This window comes from Hypanus sabinus, chromosome 19, assembly GCF_030144855.1.
Source record: "Hypanus sabinus isolate sHypSab1 chromosome 19, sHypSab1.hap1, whole genome shotgun sequence".
NCBI classification, from domain to species: Eukaryota; Metazoa; Chordata; class Chondrichthyes; order Myliobatiformes; family Dasyatidae; genus Hypanus; species Hypanus sabinus.
This window is the reverse complement of record NC_082724.1, coordinates 8,907,326-8,924,463: the sequence shown is the minus strand read 5'-3', so window position 1 is coordinate 8,924,463 and position 17,138 is coordinate 8,907,326. Positions and strand designations below refer to the sequence as shown.

The window sequence follows — 17,138 nt, the reverse complement described above, 5'->3', positions numbered from 1 at the left end:
GAAGGTCAGGACAGGTTTGTAAGAGGGAGCAGAGAGGTGGTTGTGGATTGTCACAAGAGTTGAGGGGGGGGGGTGCAGTAGCACAGTGGATAGCACAATGATCTGGGGTCAATTCCTGCCGCCGTCTGTAAGGGGTTTGTACGTTCTCCCCGTGACCACGTGGGTTTCCTCCGGGTGCTCCTGTTTCCCCTCTCATTCCAAAAACATACCAGTTGATAGGTTAATTGGTCATCATAAACTGTCCCGTAATTAGGCTGGGGTTAAATCCAGAGTTGCTGGGCAGCATGGCTCAAAGTGCTGGAAGGGCTTAATCCACTACGTACACCAATAAATAAATAAATATACACACTTACACATTGTCGTTACTAAAGAAATGGAATACTCCACTGTGTATGGCGGGAAAATACCACAAAGTCAACCCTTTCTAAGAGTATACCGGGGGGAGGCAGTGAAATGCCACTACAGCAGAATGACAAAGCAATGTGTGTCTGTGAGTGTGAGTGTCTCCCTGTGTGTGAGTGAGTGTGAGTGAGTGAGTGTCTGTGTGTGTGTGTGTGTGTTTGTGTGTGTATATGTGAGTGTTTGTGTGTGTATATGTGAGTGTTTGTGTGTGTGTATGTGAGTGTTTGTGTGTGTGTATATGTGAGTGTGTTTGTATGTGAGTGTGTATGTGAGTGTGTTTGTGTGTGTGTTTGTGTGAGTGTGTGTGTATATGTGAGTGTGTTTGTATGTGAGTGTGTGTATGTGAGTGTGTTTGTGTGTGTGTGTATATGAGTGTGTTTGTGTGTGTGTTTGTGTGAGTGTGTTTGTGTGAGTGTGTGTGTATGTGAGTGTGTGTATATGTGAGTGTGTTTGTTTATGTGTGTGTATATGTGAGTGTGTTTGTGTGAGTGTGTGTATATGTGAGTGTGTTTGTGTGTGTATGTGGGTGTGTTTGTGTGAGTGTGTGTGTGTGTGAATGTGAGTGTGTGTATATGTGAGTGTGTTTGTGTGTGTGTATGTGAGTATGTTTGTGTGTGTGTGTATGTGAGTGTGTTTGTGTGTGTGTGCGCGCGCGTTTACCAAGCACTCTCCGTCTCATAGATGCTGTCTGATATGATCTTAAGCTTTCATCTTGCACTTGGACAGTGCGTTAGAGTAGCGGTTAGCATAACACTATTAAAGTGCTAGCAGCACAGATAGAGTTCCACTGCTGTCTGTAAGGAGTTTGTACGTTCTCCCCATGACTTTGTGGGTTTCCTCTGGGTGCTCTGGTTTCCTCCCACAACCCATAGACGTGCAGGTAGTAGGTTAATTGGTCACATGGGTGTAATGCGTGCTCATTGTCTATTACTGTGCTATATCCCAAAATAAAATTAAATTTCCTTTGTCTCTGATCCAGACCGGCTGTTGGCCCCATTCCCAGATTTGTATTTCACAGTTACCACAACTGATCAGCATCACTGATCTTTCAGCATCTCTGCAGTCAAGGTTATAATGTCCCGTTTCCCAAAGGGGATGTTTCCACATTCACACCCAGCCCCCCCCCCAGCACCCTCCCCAACCCCACTCCTCAGTACTGTCCACATTAACCTGTTGGGGATCTTTCCTCTGCATTGAATCCACAGCTACAGCTGAGCGTCCGCCGGGAAGAGTCGAGAACCTGCGGGCTGTTGGCTCCACAACAAGGCGGATTCAGATTACCTGGAGCAGTGTGCCAGGAAGCACGGGGTATCAAATCTACTGGAGACCACTTGAGGGTAAAGTGTTTCCGTACAACATCACCAGAGGAATTATAAAATGCTGGAGTATTGCATTCATTTTTTTGTTTCCTCTTTAGAGGAAGGAGTTGGAGATTATGGAGAGAGTTCAGGAAAGGTTTATCAGGACGTTGTCTAGATTAGAGAGCAGGCGCTATGAGGAGAGGTTGGGCAAACTAGGGGTTGTTTTCTTCGGACTTGTGGAAGCTGAGGCCCACTGCAGGCCACAGGGTCATTCTTCAGTGAAGCGCATTGATCACCCCAATCAAACCACTCAATAACAGCAGAAGAGTTAACCAGAATCCAGAAACACATGCAACACGAACCTCAAAGCCACCCCCACCCCCCAAATGAGTCCACGGCCTCACTGATCGATCCTCGCAACGTGGATCCTCAGACTCCTGCACTCTCCTTATGCGAGAGGAAGAGGAAAACGCGGATGGGGCCGAGCACACGCTCGTCCTCCACTTTCCACTCTCCGCTCTTGTCCTCGCTGACAAGTTTATTGCCATTCTTCAGCACACGAGCGTAAAGGAGAAAATGATTGTTTCTCCAGATATGATGCAGCATTAAAACACAATAATCATGAAATCCCCACTATAAATATAACTATTAAAGCAATCCCGTAAAATGCAATGAACAAGTAACTGTTGAGTGTGGCGGTAGATACATAGGATTACCTTACATACATAGACTGATTGTGTGTACATAAAATGACACTAGATGCAGGAGCATCTAATTATAAAGTGACTCTGATTCCAGAACCTCAAATTTTTTTTAAACATTTTCTATATAACGTCTCTACTGAAAGAAAACAACCCTAATTTCTTGAGCCTCTCCACTAACTTACTTCTGAGACTCTGGTACAGTCCTAATAATCTCTCCAAACTCTTAACATCTTTCCTGAGGTCTGATTGTCAGAAAAGGCTGTAGTTATCCAACTGAGAATGTATCTTGCTTGTTCACTGGTACAAACGTGCACACAAAGGTTGAAACTTCTCTTCCTTTAAACTGTGGTTAGGAAATATAGTTTTTGATTAAGATTCTGTTTCATCTACAGGAGGAGCAGAAAGCAGTAGACTGGTTTCAGCAAACATTAACACGTTCGATATATTAAACCTGCAGTCTGGGAGAAGTTACTTCGTTAGAGTTGCTGCAGTTTTTGGCAATCGTGAAGGTCCTTACAGCACAATCACTGCTACAACAGGTTAGTTAACAAGAAATGGTTAATTGCTGGTCCATCTACTGAGAGTTTGCTGTTATGCTTGTTTCATTTCAAAGGGCTTTTTACAGTCTTTAGGACTTCCCAAGGGGCTTTGCAGCCAATGAAGGTCAGTTGCAGTGTAAATTTTTGTCAGTGCAAGGAATACGATAGCCAATTTGCACCCAGCAGGATCCCACAGACCCCAACTCTGGTCACAGCCAGGGGAATTCCTGCCTCTGTGCATCAGAGACTCAGGTTCAATCCTGACCCTGCATGGAGTCTTAGAGAAGTTTGTATATTTTCCCTGCGGCAACGTGAGTTTTCCCAGATGATCCCATTTCTTCCCACATCCAAAAGACACTTGGGGGGATGGGTTAATGGGTTACTGTAAACCTCCCTTCGTGTGAATGCGTGTAGAATCAAGGAAGAGTTGATGAGACTGTTAAAAATATGATTGCGCAGTTCAAAGTAAATTTTATCTTCAAAGTACATATACGTCACTATATACAACCCTGAGATTCATTTTCCTGCAGCCATACTCAGCAAATCTATAGAAGTGTAACTATAACAGAATCAATGAAAGATCAGCCAGAATGCAGAAGACAAAAAACTGAACAAATGCAAATATAAATAAATAGCAACAATCAACGAGAACATGAGACAGTGAGATAAAAAGTCCTTAAAGCGAGATTTATTGGTTGTTGGAACATCTCAATGGATGGAAAAATGAGTGTAGTTATCCCCTTCTGTTCAAGAGGGATAACAACTGCTCCTGAACCTAGGATCTTGAGTCCTGAGGATCTTTTACCTTCTACCTGATGGCAACAATGAGATACAGAAAAAAACTTATTTTTGCAAGCCATGCATACAGATCATTTCAAAAACATAAGTACTTTGAGGTAGCATAAGTGAAAAGCAGCAGCAGAATGCCAAATATAGTGTTGCAGTTATAGAAAGTGTATAGTACAAGAGACTTGATGGGCTGAATGGCCCAGTTCTACTCCTATGTGTTATGGTCAGTGCAGGTAGACAGTAAAGCACAAAGAGCTCTGACAAGGTAGACTGTGAGATCAACATTTAGTCTTCAATGTACAAGAGGTCTATTCAACAGTCTCATAGCAGCTGGATAGAAGCTGGTGGCGTGACTTTTTGGCCTTCTGTATCTTCTGCCTGACGGAAGGAGGTAGAAGAGAAAATGTCTAGGGTGGAAACACTAAATCTTTAACCAAATCACTTCTAAGGAGATATGTCTTGCCTTTGTTGTTGAGGCTCTCCTGTTCTGTGCAGGAGCTCTCCTGCAGGGAGCAGGATTCTGGAATATTCTTCATGTAAGTGCAGACAGGTTGGATGTGGGCTGACAATGTGACTGGTGCTTTATTGCAATGGGTTTTGGCTTGTGTAGGACATCAGTCTTCCACATTTCTGAAAGCCCACTTGTTACTTCTGTCTGCAGGCCGGTCTGAGGTTGTGCAGGATTTCCGAGTGATATATGTCGACACGAGGGAGGTTGTCCTTGGTTGGAAACGCAGTTCTGGTGTAACGAGTTACATCCTCTCATGGAAACTCGCCTCAGGTAGGTTAAGCTGTGAAACCTCTTGCCTTTCGGTATCTTTTACTGGAAGCCTGAAGCCTCACGCTTCTAAAGCATGACCACAAACCGATTTAAAAGCAAATCACCGCCAGTGTTGGAAGTCTGGAATTAAAAATGTAAATGTTATGCAAATGTTTGTATATGCTGACCTCTAACATACTCTCAGCATTTCCTGTTGCATTTCAAATATAGCATGTTCAGGTAGGGCTGAAAAAGGCGGTGCAGAGATGTCATTACTGCATTGGTAATCGGGAGGCATGAATTGCAGACAGAAAGCCATGAGTTCAAATCCCACCACGGGGGCTGGGAAAATTGAAATGTTTCATAAATAGACACTTGGCGTACATCCTGTACCTAATAAGGTGGCCATTGAATGTATGTTTGTGGTCTCCTGCTGCTCCAGCCCATCCACTTCAAGACGTATTTTTACATTTGGGGATGTTCTTCTGCATGCCTCTGTTGCAATGTGTGGTTATCTGAGTTACTGTCACCTTCCTGTCAGCTTGAACCAGTCTGGCTGTTCTCCTCTGACCCCTCCGATTGGTGCTGTGCATTTAATATTTCAGTAGTGTATGAGTGATCTTGTATATACTGTATATATTGTTCATTAAGCATCCTTGTTTGTTTAAATAAATTCATTATGGGTTATATGTAAAAAAACATGAATTTCATATGTCTTCATGCTATCTCATGATATGTGCATTTCTTGCTTAAAGCAAAACACAGAGATAGACTCACATCTGTCTCAGCGCTTTTGTTTTCCTTTGAATTAGTTTAAAGTTTCAAAGTTATAAAACATAACAGTAGTGATGACATATTTTTAAAAGGAACCTGAGATGGCTACTTACCTTTCGAAGTGCAGCAAGACGTTTGAGTTTAAAAACCGCAGCGCAGTACATGTTCTTCAGAAGGGAGGACATGATTAAGTTAAAAAGAGAAATGGAGAAAATGGAAGAATTCCTGGGCTCATAAACAATGTGTATCGAATGATAATAATCATCAAAAAAAAAAGCAGAAATGGCTGGCGACTTTGGAAAGATCATTGCTTTTACACACCAGATAACTCAATTTTATATACTGACCAAATTGAGCGGTATTTTGAAACAATTGTAATACCCAATGAGAGGCAAGTATCAATTTTGCTGAGTGCATTGGGTTTAAAGGCAGACAGTCTGCTTTGAAGTTTAGCTGCCCTAACCAAACCAGCTAAAATTACCTTTGCTGATATTGTGAAAGTAATGCAGGAATGTTTAGAACCAAAACCATTGATTGCAGAATGCTTTAGGTTTCATAAACGAATCACAAGGAAGGAGTATCTATTTCAGTGAAAGTGTCTGAATTAAAGAGATTGTCAAGTCGTCAGGTCACTTTTTATTGTCATTTCAACCATAACTGCTGGTACAGTACATACTTAGTAAAATGAGACAACGTTTTTCCTTTTTTTTTGTAATTTTTTTATTGAAGTTCATCAAACATTTCCATAAGATGTATTTCAGATATTGTACATATAACCATATATATCGCAAAATCTCCACAAAGTATTTATCTGGGGTATACACTTATAGAAAACAGTGGAAAGAAAAAACAAGTAAAAGGAAAGAACTATGTACAAGTAGGGAGTGATCCTTTTTTTTTACAACAGATTCATTGATTTGTGAGAATAAAATCAGGCCTATGAGGCATTATGTAGTTAAACCATTTTCCCAGTATGAACCAAATTGTTCCAGTTTATGATTAACAGATGCTGTTATCTCCTCTATTTTGTAAATGTCCATTGTAATTTCCATCCATGTATTTAAAGTTGGGCTCTCCTGTGATAACCATTTCCTAGTAAGGATCTCTTTACCAGCCACCAACAGTATATTCATTAAATATTTATCTCTTTTCAACCATTCTTGAGGTATATATCCAAAATATATGGCCTTACTCTCTAAGGGTATTTCACATTTAAAGATGTCTTGTAGGGCATTGTGTATCCCCCTCCAATAGTTTTTGATAACAGGGCAGTCCCAAAAAATATGATAATGATTTGCGTTTTGATTTCCACAATTTCACCAGCAAACAGGAAGGTTACTATCATAATGGGATTTCTGAGCGGGTGTAATAAAATATCTTATCAAGTTTTTCCATCCAAACTCCCTCCATTTTTGTGAACTGGTACACTTCCATTGATATCTCCATATTGTTGTCCATTCTTCCTCAGATATAATTATCCCTCCTTCCTTCTCCCATTTTGTTTTAATGTATGAAGTCGAATGTGTTTTAATATTTGACAACCCCTTATACATGCTTGAAATGATTCTACTACCATTATCTGAATTATATGCTTTTCTAAAGAGCTCTATCAAGCATGTATTGGCCTTGGTTACATTTTTAAGCGTCTTATTAACATATTGTCGCATCTGTAAATACCGATAAAAATGTTGTTTCTCTAATAAGTGTTTCTCTTTAAGCATTTCAAAACTGAACAGTGTTCCTTCTTTCATTATGTTGCAAAGAACTGTTATTCCTTTAGCTGTCCAGTCCTTAAATCTAGCATCCAATTTATTTGGTGTAAAATCAGAGTCATATACACACCATTTAAGAATTGCAATATCTCCCTCTAGATTATATTCTTTTATAGTAGTTTTCCATACTTTAAGAGTCAATTTCACCCATGGGTTATCAATAGTATTTATGTACCTTTGCAGGTTGTTATCAGCCAAAATTGCTTGTATGGGGATGGGATGTACCCGCTCCTCAGTGTTTTTCCATTGAGCGTTATTTGATGGGTTGCACCAACATATAACAGCTCTCAACTGTGCTGCAAAATAATAATCTCTAAGAGAAGGCAAGCCCCATCCCCCCTTTTCCATTTTAATTGAAAAGTTTTGAGACGAACTTTAGGCCTTTTACCCTGCCAAATATCCCTTGATAGTATCTTGTTCCATTCATTGAATTGATTTTGATTAATCTCTATTGGTAGGGTCTGAAAGAGGTGTAACAGTCTGGGCAGTGTATTCATTTTAATAGACTCAATCCTTGAACTGAGACTGAAAAAAGGAATCAGGTTCCATCTTGCCACATCTTCCTTAATTTTTTTATATAAAGGCTGATAATTACATTCTGATAATTTTGCCAAGTCTTTTGGCATAATGTTGCCCAAATATTTGAAAGACTCTGTGTGCCATGCCCAGGGGTATCGACTTTCAATTTCTCTTGGTGGGCTATAGTAATATGAAAGTAATTGGGTTTTATCTATGTTGATCTTGTATCCTGATAATTGACCATATTGTTAAAAGGATTGCATCAATTTAGGTAAAGAGTATGTTGGTTGCCCTAGATAGATCAAAATGTCATCTGCATAACAAGCCAATTTATGCTCTGTCCCTTTAATAGTAATTCCCCTGATATCTTCATTTTGTCTGATGTATTGAGCTAATGGTTCCAGATATAGCACGAAGAGTAGTGGTGACCATGCACAACCCTGTCTCGTGCCCCTTTCTAGGGTAAGACTATTTGATAAATATCCATTGATTTTAATCCTAGCAGTAGGATTGTCATATAGTGTCTGTACAGTTTTAATAATTGTGTCTTGGAAACCAAATCTATGTAAAACTCTGTAAAGAAAATTCCAATGAACTGAATCAAAGCTTTTTCAGCATCCACGCTTATCACTATTGCTTCGATTTTATTTTTTTGTATATGATCCATAATGTGAAGTGTCCTTCGTATATTGTCTTGAGTCTGGCGTTGTCATATAAAACCTATCTGATCATTATGTATCAGTGTGGGTAGAAACTCCTCTAATCGTTTGGCCATGATGGAGGTAAATAACCTATAATCTACATTAAGTACGGATATTGGTCTAAATGACCCGCATTCCATTTTATCCTTGCCTTCTTTCGGTATAGCTGAGATTATCCTTCCAACTGGGTGGCATTTGTGCCTCTTTTAGAGCCCAGTTCAATGTGGGGAGTAAAACAGGAATTAACTCATTTTTAAATTCTTTGTACCACTCTGCCGTATATCCATCTGATCCTGGTGACTTGTTTAATTTAAGCCTACTAATTGCAGCTTTTAATTCAACTTCAGTTATGTCAGCAGTCATCCTTCTATTTTGTTCTTCGCTTAAAGTGGGTAACTCTAGAGAATTCAAGAAAGTGTCAATTTGTGTTATGCTTCCCCTTGGAACTTTGGAGTATAGCATTTTGTAAAACACTTCAAAAGCTTCTTGAATTTCACTTAGTTTATTTTTTTATCATTTTCATTCTTGGGTCCCTAATTCTATGAATTGTATTTTCTGCTATCCTTTTTTTTCAGTTTCCATGCCAGTGTTTTCTTAGATTTTGATCCACTTTCATAATGTCTCTGTTTCAGAAACATTAAGTTTTTCCTGATTTCCTGCATAGCCAAATTATTTATTTCATTCCCAATTCTTTTAATTTCCTCTAATGTATCCTGTGCCAAATTCAATTTGTGTTTTTTCTCTAGTTCCTTCAGCCTATTTTGTAATTCCTCTAATGTTTTATTCCTTATTTTTTTCTTATATGAAGATATCGCTATAATTTTCCCTCTTAAGACCGCCTTCAGGGTATCCCATAAAATGAGAGGAGAAACTTCTCCATTATCATTAAATTCTTAGTAGAGACCAATTTCTTTTTTAATTTGTTCCTTAAAGTACTGATCATTGAGTAGACTTGAATTTAGTTTCCAAATAGTATTCTTTCATTGTAGGTCAAAATCAACAGATAAATATATAGGTGCATGGTCACTTACATCTATTGTCCCAATTCCACAGGTGTTTATTTTGTCTTTGTCTTTTCCAAATATTATGAAATAGTCTATTCTTGTATATACAGAATGTGGAGCAGAATAATGAGTGTAATCCCTTCTGTCAGGGAAAAGGTCCCTCCATATATCAATTAAACCAACATCCTCAAAAAGTGTATTAACTTTCTTATGTAAAGATTTTGTTTCATAGGTTTTTCTATTGGAAGAGTATAAGTTTGGTTGTAATTGTAAATTTAAGTCTCCCCCACATATCAGGAGACCTTCTGTTTCTGTTACCATAATATCAGTAATTTTCTGAAAGAAACCAATATCGCTTCCCGGGGGTGCGTATATATTCAATAGAGTAATTGAATTGCTGTCTATATTCCCCCTTACCAGAATATATCTGCCTTCTTTATCTCCCATTTCGAATATTTTTTCAAAATTTAGCTTACTTGAGATAAGAATAGCAACTCCCCTCCTATGTCCTGATTTATATGAGGAGAAAAACAGATTAGTGAAGCCCATTCTCTTTAGTTTTTTATGTTCATTATCACTTAAATGAGTTTCTTGTAAATATACTACATGGGCTTGTTCTTTTTTCATTTTTGGATAAAATTCTCTTACGTTTGATTGGATTTAATAGCCCATTTACATTAAAAGAAATGAATTTTACCTTGTCCTTAGCCATCTGTATTTATCTGTCAATGTATCATTGAAATTAGAATAAAACTTAATCAATCTACTCCCTGAACAAATAAGAACCAAGAAACTCAAATAATAACAAAAATGGCAACGAACGTGTGATTCCAAGGCTGTGGTCTCTAGTAAATGACCCTGCGTTGAGCTAGAGGAAATGTCTAGCTGTGGGGGATAACCCCTCCTACTTGTGAGTTGAGGGCCCCCATTGCAGTATTCATAAAAGTCAGTGAACAAATCCATTACACAGAAAAGATTTCCCTGTGTACTCCTATATATACATATACATATACATGCACACACCCACACACACACAATACACATACACACATATATATATATTCTCATTTTGGTGGGGAAAAAGGAGTAAGGGAGCGTATAAAGAATAACAACTAAGTAATATAAAATCCACATTATAATAAGTATTTCTCAAGATAAGTATATCACCGTGTACTTTTGTTTCTGTTTAGCTTCTCAACATTTTTGAAGTTAGCCAAACCTTATGGCTCTTCTGAAGTGGGTGAGGACTGTTTTTGGAAAACTCCTGGTCTCTTCCTGATAAGCTTCTCTTGGCCTCCTCCCGTCTCCTGCCTTCTCGTTTCTCACACTATTTCCCAAGCCAAGCGAGACAATTCCTTAGCCAGGCTTTCCTTCGTTTTAGTCATGCTGATGGGCAACCCTCTGGCCTTCATATCTGTAGTCACCTCTTCCACTGTCTGGTACAACCGTGTCTCGTTGTCATAAAACACTCAAAGTTTAGCAGGATAAGGAGTTTGAAATCTAATCTTATTTTGCTTTAATACTCACTTTACTTCGGAGTATTCTTTGCATTTCTGGAGGACCGTGGGGGGGGGGGGGTAATCTTGGTCAAAATATATTATTTTATCCTCTAAAAATTCTTACCTCAGGCCCTTCATAGAATCTCCACCTTGGTGCTGTACTGAAGGAATTTAATTATTATTGAGCGTGGCTTTCTATCCTGTGTAGGTTTCGGAACGAACGCGCGGTGGGCTCTCTCGACTTCCAGCTCCATTGCCGGGTGAAGATCCAGCATGTCCCGCAGTAACTCTCTGACAAACACCGTCATAGACGAGCCCTCCGCTCCTTCAGGAATGTTGTAGATTCTGATATTTTTCTGCCGTGATCTTCCCTCCAGGTCAAGCAGTTTACCTTCTTTGGTGATCTATTATTTTTATTGTCTTACTCAGTATCTGCTCCACATTTTGAACACGATCTTCCACCTTCTCAATGAGAGTCTCTGCCACCGCTATTTTGTGATTAACGCTGGTGAGCTCTGCCTTAATATCACGGAGCTGCTGCTTCCTATCTTTCTGGACCTCCATTATTTCTTTCAGGATTTCGAAGATATTCGCCGCTTCGCCTGAACGAGGCCCGGCGGCCGCCTCGTTAGCACGCAGTCACATCAGAGAGCTGCTCGCTGCACTCCTCTCGGACGCAGGCTCCGCAGTGTCGCTTTTTTAATTTCCATTTCTTCTCCCCGTTCTTGCCCCTTTTTTCAGTTCAAATATTTTTCGAAAAATATATTTGATGAGTTAATGGGGCTTAATATGCGTTTTTCTGGAGGAGCTAATGACTTAAGCTGCCATTCTTGTCGATGACATCACCAGAAACCGAGATGTTTTTTCAGGACCATGGTGTTACATGACACAGTACAAAAACTAGACTGAACTACATAAGAAAAAACAACACAGGAAAAAACTACACTAGACTACAGACCTACCCAGGACTGCATAAAGTGCACAAAACAGTGCAGGCATTACAATAAATAATAAACAAGACAATAGGGCAGTAAGGTGTCAGTCCAGGCTTTGGGTGTTGAAGAGTCTGATGGCTTTGGGGGAGAAATTGTCTGGGCATTGTCAGTTCAATGATGCACTGAGAGATTATTTACCTTCTGGAATCTTACAAGAAAACATTCAAAAATAGCTCCTAGTAGAAACACAGCTTGCATTTAAAATAGCAGTTGAAATAGCTGTATCAATGGAAACAGCGGGCAGAGATGCAATTGAGTTGCAGTCGGGAATGAGTGTGAGCCTGAACAAAATTGCAATGACTAAACAGAAAGCAGCCTAACTGAACATATTTTGGTCCCATTGTGGTTTGGACTCACGTACCAGACCAATACAGGTTTAAAGATGAAACTTGCAGAAAACGCAACAAATTAATTCACATACAAAGAGTACGTCAAGCTGATCAAAAATAAATGGACCGCACAGGGAAGAGAAAAAGCTAAAATGTCAAATAGAAATTTCAGAAAGAGAACTAATCTGCATGCTTTTTGATGAAAAATCTGACAATAATGACAGTGACACAGGACTGAGTTGGCCTGAGATTTACAATTTGAAAACTAACAATGGACAAACAAAATGGCTTCTACCAGAAAGAATGGCAAATTAATTAAAATGGAATTGGACACTGGCTCAGCTGTTTCAGTCAAACAACAATATGAGTCTGAACAGCATTACAAAGACACTAAACTGAAGCCTGCAGGTATCCAACTAAGAAATTTTCCTGGAGAAAATTCCTGTGGGAATGACATTCATAATAGTGAAATACAAAAACCAACAAGCCACATTGGGCCTGTATATGGTAAACAGGATGGGTAGCATTATGGGGTGTTATTGGCTAAGATAACTACAACTTGATTGAGGATCCATCTACAGTTTGCATGCCATATCCTCTGTAATAGAGTCAGCTGTAAGCAAATTAAGAAAGGTACTGGACGATGCCACAACTGTCTCCATGCTGTACACCATGAACCATGGTCCAACAGAGGACAAACAGGTGTTGGTGCCAACCTCTGTGCCTTTGTTGGAAAACATATTGGACCATGTTGCTCAGAGGAATTGTGAAAGTAATGAAAGCAGTAGTCCGACTACAACAGTTTTTCTAGGCAACATACATGAGAAAGCTTCTGATATGTTAATCAAGCAGCTACTTCGAAATGTGGCCTGGTTTTAAGCTGGAAGAGAGCTTCAGGAAAGTTGCAAGCATTCGGCTTTTGTGAGTATAAAGAACCAGAATCCATTCTGCGTGTGTTACGGTTATTGTGTAAACTTAAGTGGGAAGTGGGAAATAAGAAGTTACTTGTAAGAGTAGATGCAAAGGTCAAAGCATGAATGAATGCTTTGAATGAATGGATGAATGAATGAGTGAATGAATGAATGGAAGGCCAAAAAGAAAGAAGTCAATCGAGATACAAAAATAGAGGATTCATCAGATGATGTTGTGGATGAGGAAGCCAAGAAGAGAGGTCAGATTGTAATGGGGCACTGGGAGGATTAATAGGAGAATACTCATGTGAACTAAATGCACCTTCCCAAGATCAAGATGCACAAGCTAGAAGAAGAAGGAAGAAGAAATATGTCCAGAGCCGTCAAAACCACTTCCGACAGTCTCAGAGTCAACTCCTACAACTACCATGGAGAAGGCCCCAGAACCTGAGATTGCTGTCATGGCATTGTTTCACTAGCCAAGCAGAGTGGTTCCCCTTGTCAAGAAACATGTTATTCCTCAAGAGTAAGAAAACCTCGACAGCAGTTAAATCTTTAGGTCTGAATGGGATCATTTAAAAATAACTATGCTATGGATGTCAGACTTTGGCGGTTGTATTATATAGTATACTGTGATTATAGCTGAGATGTATTCTGTATTGAGTTCAGTTTATAGCTAAGCAGGGAGGAGTGCTATGTACTTTAGAACTTCATGGTTGCAAACTCAGTGCTATCATGGAGTTTGCATGCTCTCCCTTGTGATTACACAAGTTTCATCCATGTGCTGCTGTTCCTCTCTACATCCCAAAGACATTTTGGTTTTAGAATTGGTTTATTGTTGTCACATATGCTCAGATAGAGTGGAAAAAAAAAGCTTGTCTTGCATACCGTTCATACAGACCAAATCATGACACAGTGTGTCAAGGTAAACAAGGTAAAACACTAACAGAATGCAGAATGAAGTCCAACAACCTCAGAGAAAAATACAGTGCAGATCATAATGGTAGACACAAGAGATTCTGTGGATGCTGGAAATCTTGAGCAACACACACAAAATGCTGGAAGAATTCAGCAGGTCGGGCAGCATCTATGGAGGACAATAAACCATAGAAAGCCCTCTATAGATGTTGCCTGACTGGCTGATTCCCTCCAGCATTTTGTGGGTGTTGCTCAAGATCATGAGGAGGTAGATTGTAATGTCAAGGGTCCAACTTATCATACCAGGGATAGTCATATTTAATGGTCATCTTATAGTGAGGTTGAAACTGTCCTTGCACCTGGTGGCGCGTACTATAAGGCTTTTGTGTCTTCTACCCATTGGGAGAGGGGTGAAGGGAGAAGGTCCACGGTGGGTGATGCACCATCAATAACTCTCTGCGACGTGAGGCGAGATATCGGCTTTTATTGACTGGAAGAAAGAACAGGCAGCAATTGACCACCATACTACATCCTGGAGACTGAGGGCAGGACTCAGGCTTCAATCGCCTTTATACCGGGGTCTGTGGGAGGAGCCACAGGAGCAGTCAGTGGGGGGGGGGGGGGGCGTGTCCAGACAGGTATATGTAGTTCACCACAGTGGGTGGTGTCTTTGATTACGCTGGCTGTTTTACCAAGCTGCAAGGAGTGTAGACAGAGTCCATAGGGAGGCTGGTATGTGGTAGTTAATCGTGCTGGTAAATTTCCTTTGTTGTTGTCAAGTGGCATCGAAATTTGATGGGCAAGAATAAAGTGCAAGGCTGTGTGGCAATAAGGAGGTGGGAATTGGACCAAATGGGGGACATTGCAGTGAACCTGATTTTTAAAATTTTATTTTATTTAGAGATATAGTGTGAAACAGGCCCTTCCAGCCTTTGAGCAGTGCCACCCAGCAACCCCCAATTTAATCCTGGCCTAATCACAGCACAATTTATATTGACCAGTGGGTCTTTGACTGTGGGAGGAAATCGGAGTACCTGGAGGAAACACATATGGTCACAGGAAGAATGTACAAACTCCTTACAGACAGTGATGGGAGTTGAATCCAGGTTGTCTGTACTGTAAGGAATTTTGCTAACCACTATGCTACCATGCCATCTGAGATGGTCTCACTCAATGGCATTTCAAGTAAATATAACTGGACAAGAATTTTTTTCAAAAGTGTTGCTTCCTCAGAATTTCATTTTGTCTATGTTAGAGCACTTGAAGCTGAACATAAATATTACAGTATTTCAAACTACTTATATCAAGTAGGAATTTGGAGAAACATGAAATTAATTTTTATTGAATATGATGAGTTTAAGTGCATGAAGGTGCTGATGCTTTGCAATAGTCCAACTAAGCTAAAAATGTTTTGCTAATGATTTTCGGTTGTACTCAGTGTCTGAGGCTGTTTAAGTGTCCAACAATAATCAGCCAGCATTTATGGATTACCATTTCTCCATGACCATAACATCCTGGTGAAACCTTTCACAGTGATCGTCACTGACAGTGCCAAGGTTTGCAGGGAAGAAGTCTAAATGGGTTGTCCAGTGTGAGAAATATTCATGTTCCCAGTGATGTCACCAGTTCCATGAGTGAATGAGCAACTGGAGCCCTGCTCCCCAGCGCCAACAAATGCAACATGAACCATCAGATTTAAACTAGGGAGAGCAGGAGCTGAGATCTGGCACAGTTGTGGACATTTAACCCCAGCGAATAGCAGAATTGTTAGCTGATGAGTAGGGAATCCTTTGAATGTGACTGAACCAGAGAATGCTGATGACAACCCCATTAATCCCTCTGTGTTTTATCATTCTTATAGCACAAGAAGAGCAGCAGTCTGTCACTCTGCCGGCACTTACAACTTCTTATCAGATCACCAACTTGCAAATTGGGCGAGAGTACATCTTTACTATCCGGCCCGTGTTTGGAACAGAGTTCGGACCTCAGACCTCTATTACTGAGCGACTCGGTGAGCAGTACAACAGAGAATCCTCCAGCTGGCTTTCCCAGGTCTAAACCTGCTGTCCTGCTCCCTCCCCCACTTATAAAACACAGAACATAGCAGAGTACAGCACAGTACTGGCCCTCTGGCACACAAAGACCTTTTAACCAACTCTAAAATCAATCTAACCATTCTCTTCTACATAGCTCCCCATTCATATCTACAACTCCCTTACATATCCTTAATCCGTCTCTACCACTCCCTGCGGCAGGGTGTTCAACACACCTACAAAGCTCTATGTAACAAAAAACATCTACCTCTGACATCAGATTCAGAATCAGGTTTAATATCACTGGCATATGTCATGAAATATATTGTTTTTCCAGCAGCAGTACAATGCAATACATAACAATAAAATAAGAAGTTATAAGTTACAATAAGATATAAAAATTAAATGTAATAAGTAGTGCAAAGAGAGAGCAAATAAAAGAGAAGAAAGAAAATAGTGTGGTTGTGTTCGTTGTCCATTCAGACATCCGATGGCAGAGAGGAAGAAGCTGTTGCTGAAATGTTGTGTGTGTCTTCAGGCTCCTGTACCGCCTTGATGGTAGTGATGAGAAAGGGCTTGTCCTGGGTGATGGGGGGTCCTTAATGACATTACCCATGCAGCAGACCCCCCCCTCTCCTCTCCATGCAGCTTATGAATCCAAAGGAATGGCAGAGATCAATACAGATTGGCATTGTGGGAGTTGCCAGTCTGCATTGAATTCAATGTAGGACTGTCTTAGAGACCCCAGCTCCGGACTTTTCCCTCAGGGTTTACTCCTGAACCCTTCCCTATGAATGAGTATGGCCACAAGGCAGCAAAGGTTTGAGATCAGAGCTTTACTTCTCCCAGATCAGCTGCCAACCGCGGCTGACGAGCCTCATCTGCCCAAAGTGGTTGGTTTTAGGTGCTGAACACTTGACTTTTCCCCTTCTCCTGTCTGTAGAGACGATTCCGCCAGGCTTTGTAGCAAAGCCACACATGGACCGGGGGGCTGGGCATGATTGGCGGAGGCTATTTGAATCGCACGCCATTGGGAGCATTTAATAGGTAGTGGGAGCCTACCCCACTACCTCCCCCAGCTATGACAACTTTAAGGAACCTGGGGTTGGTGAAGGATCAGTGTAAATGTTGGTTAGTGAGGCCGAGGCTTCTGTTTCCATGAGACCGTAAGATATGGGAGCAGAATTA

General features: G+C 40.4%; 1 protein-coding gene across 1 annotated transcript in view; it reads left to right on the top strand.

The window, feature by feature from the left end:
• The window catches only part of col7a1 (collagen, type VII, alpha 1), a 320,662-nt gene that overhangs the window by 112,661 nt on the left and 190,863 nt on the right, over nt 1–17,138 (top strand). The window contains exons 25-28 of the mRNA XM_059943970.1: nt 1,608–1,739; nt 2,800–2,946; nt 4,397–4,516; nt 15,779–15,928. Coding sequence (XP_059799953.1) covers nt 1,608–1,739; nt 2,800–2,946; nt 4,397–4,516; nt 15,779–15,928 — 549 coding nt within the window. The remainder of the gene's footprint in view (nt 1–1,607; nt 1,740–2,799; nt 2,947–4,396; nt 4,517–15,778; nt 15,929–17,138) is intronic.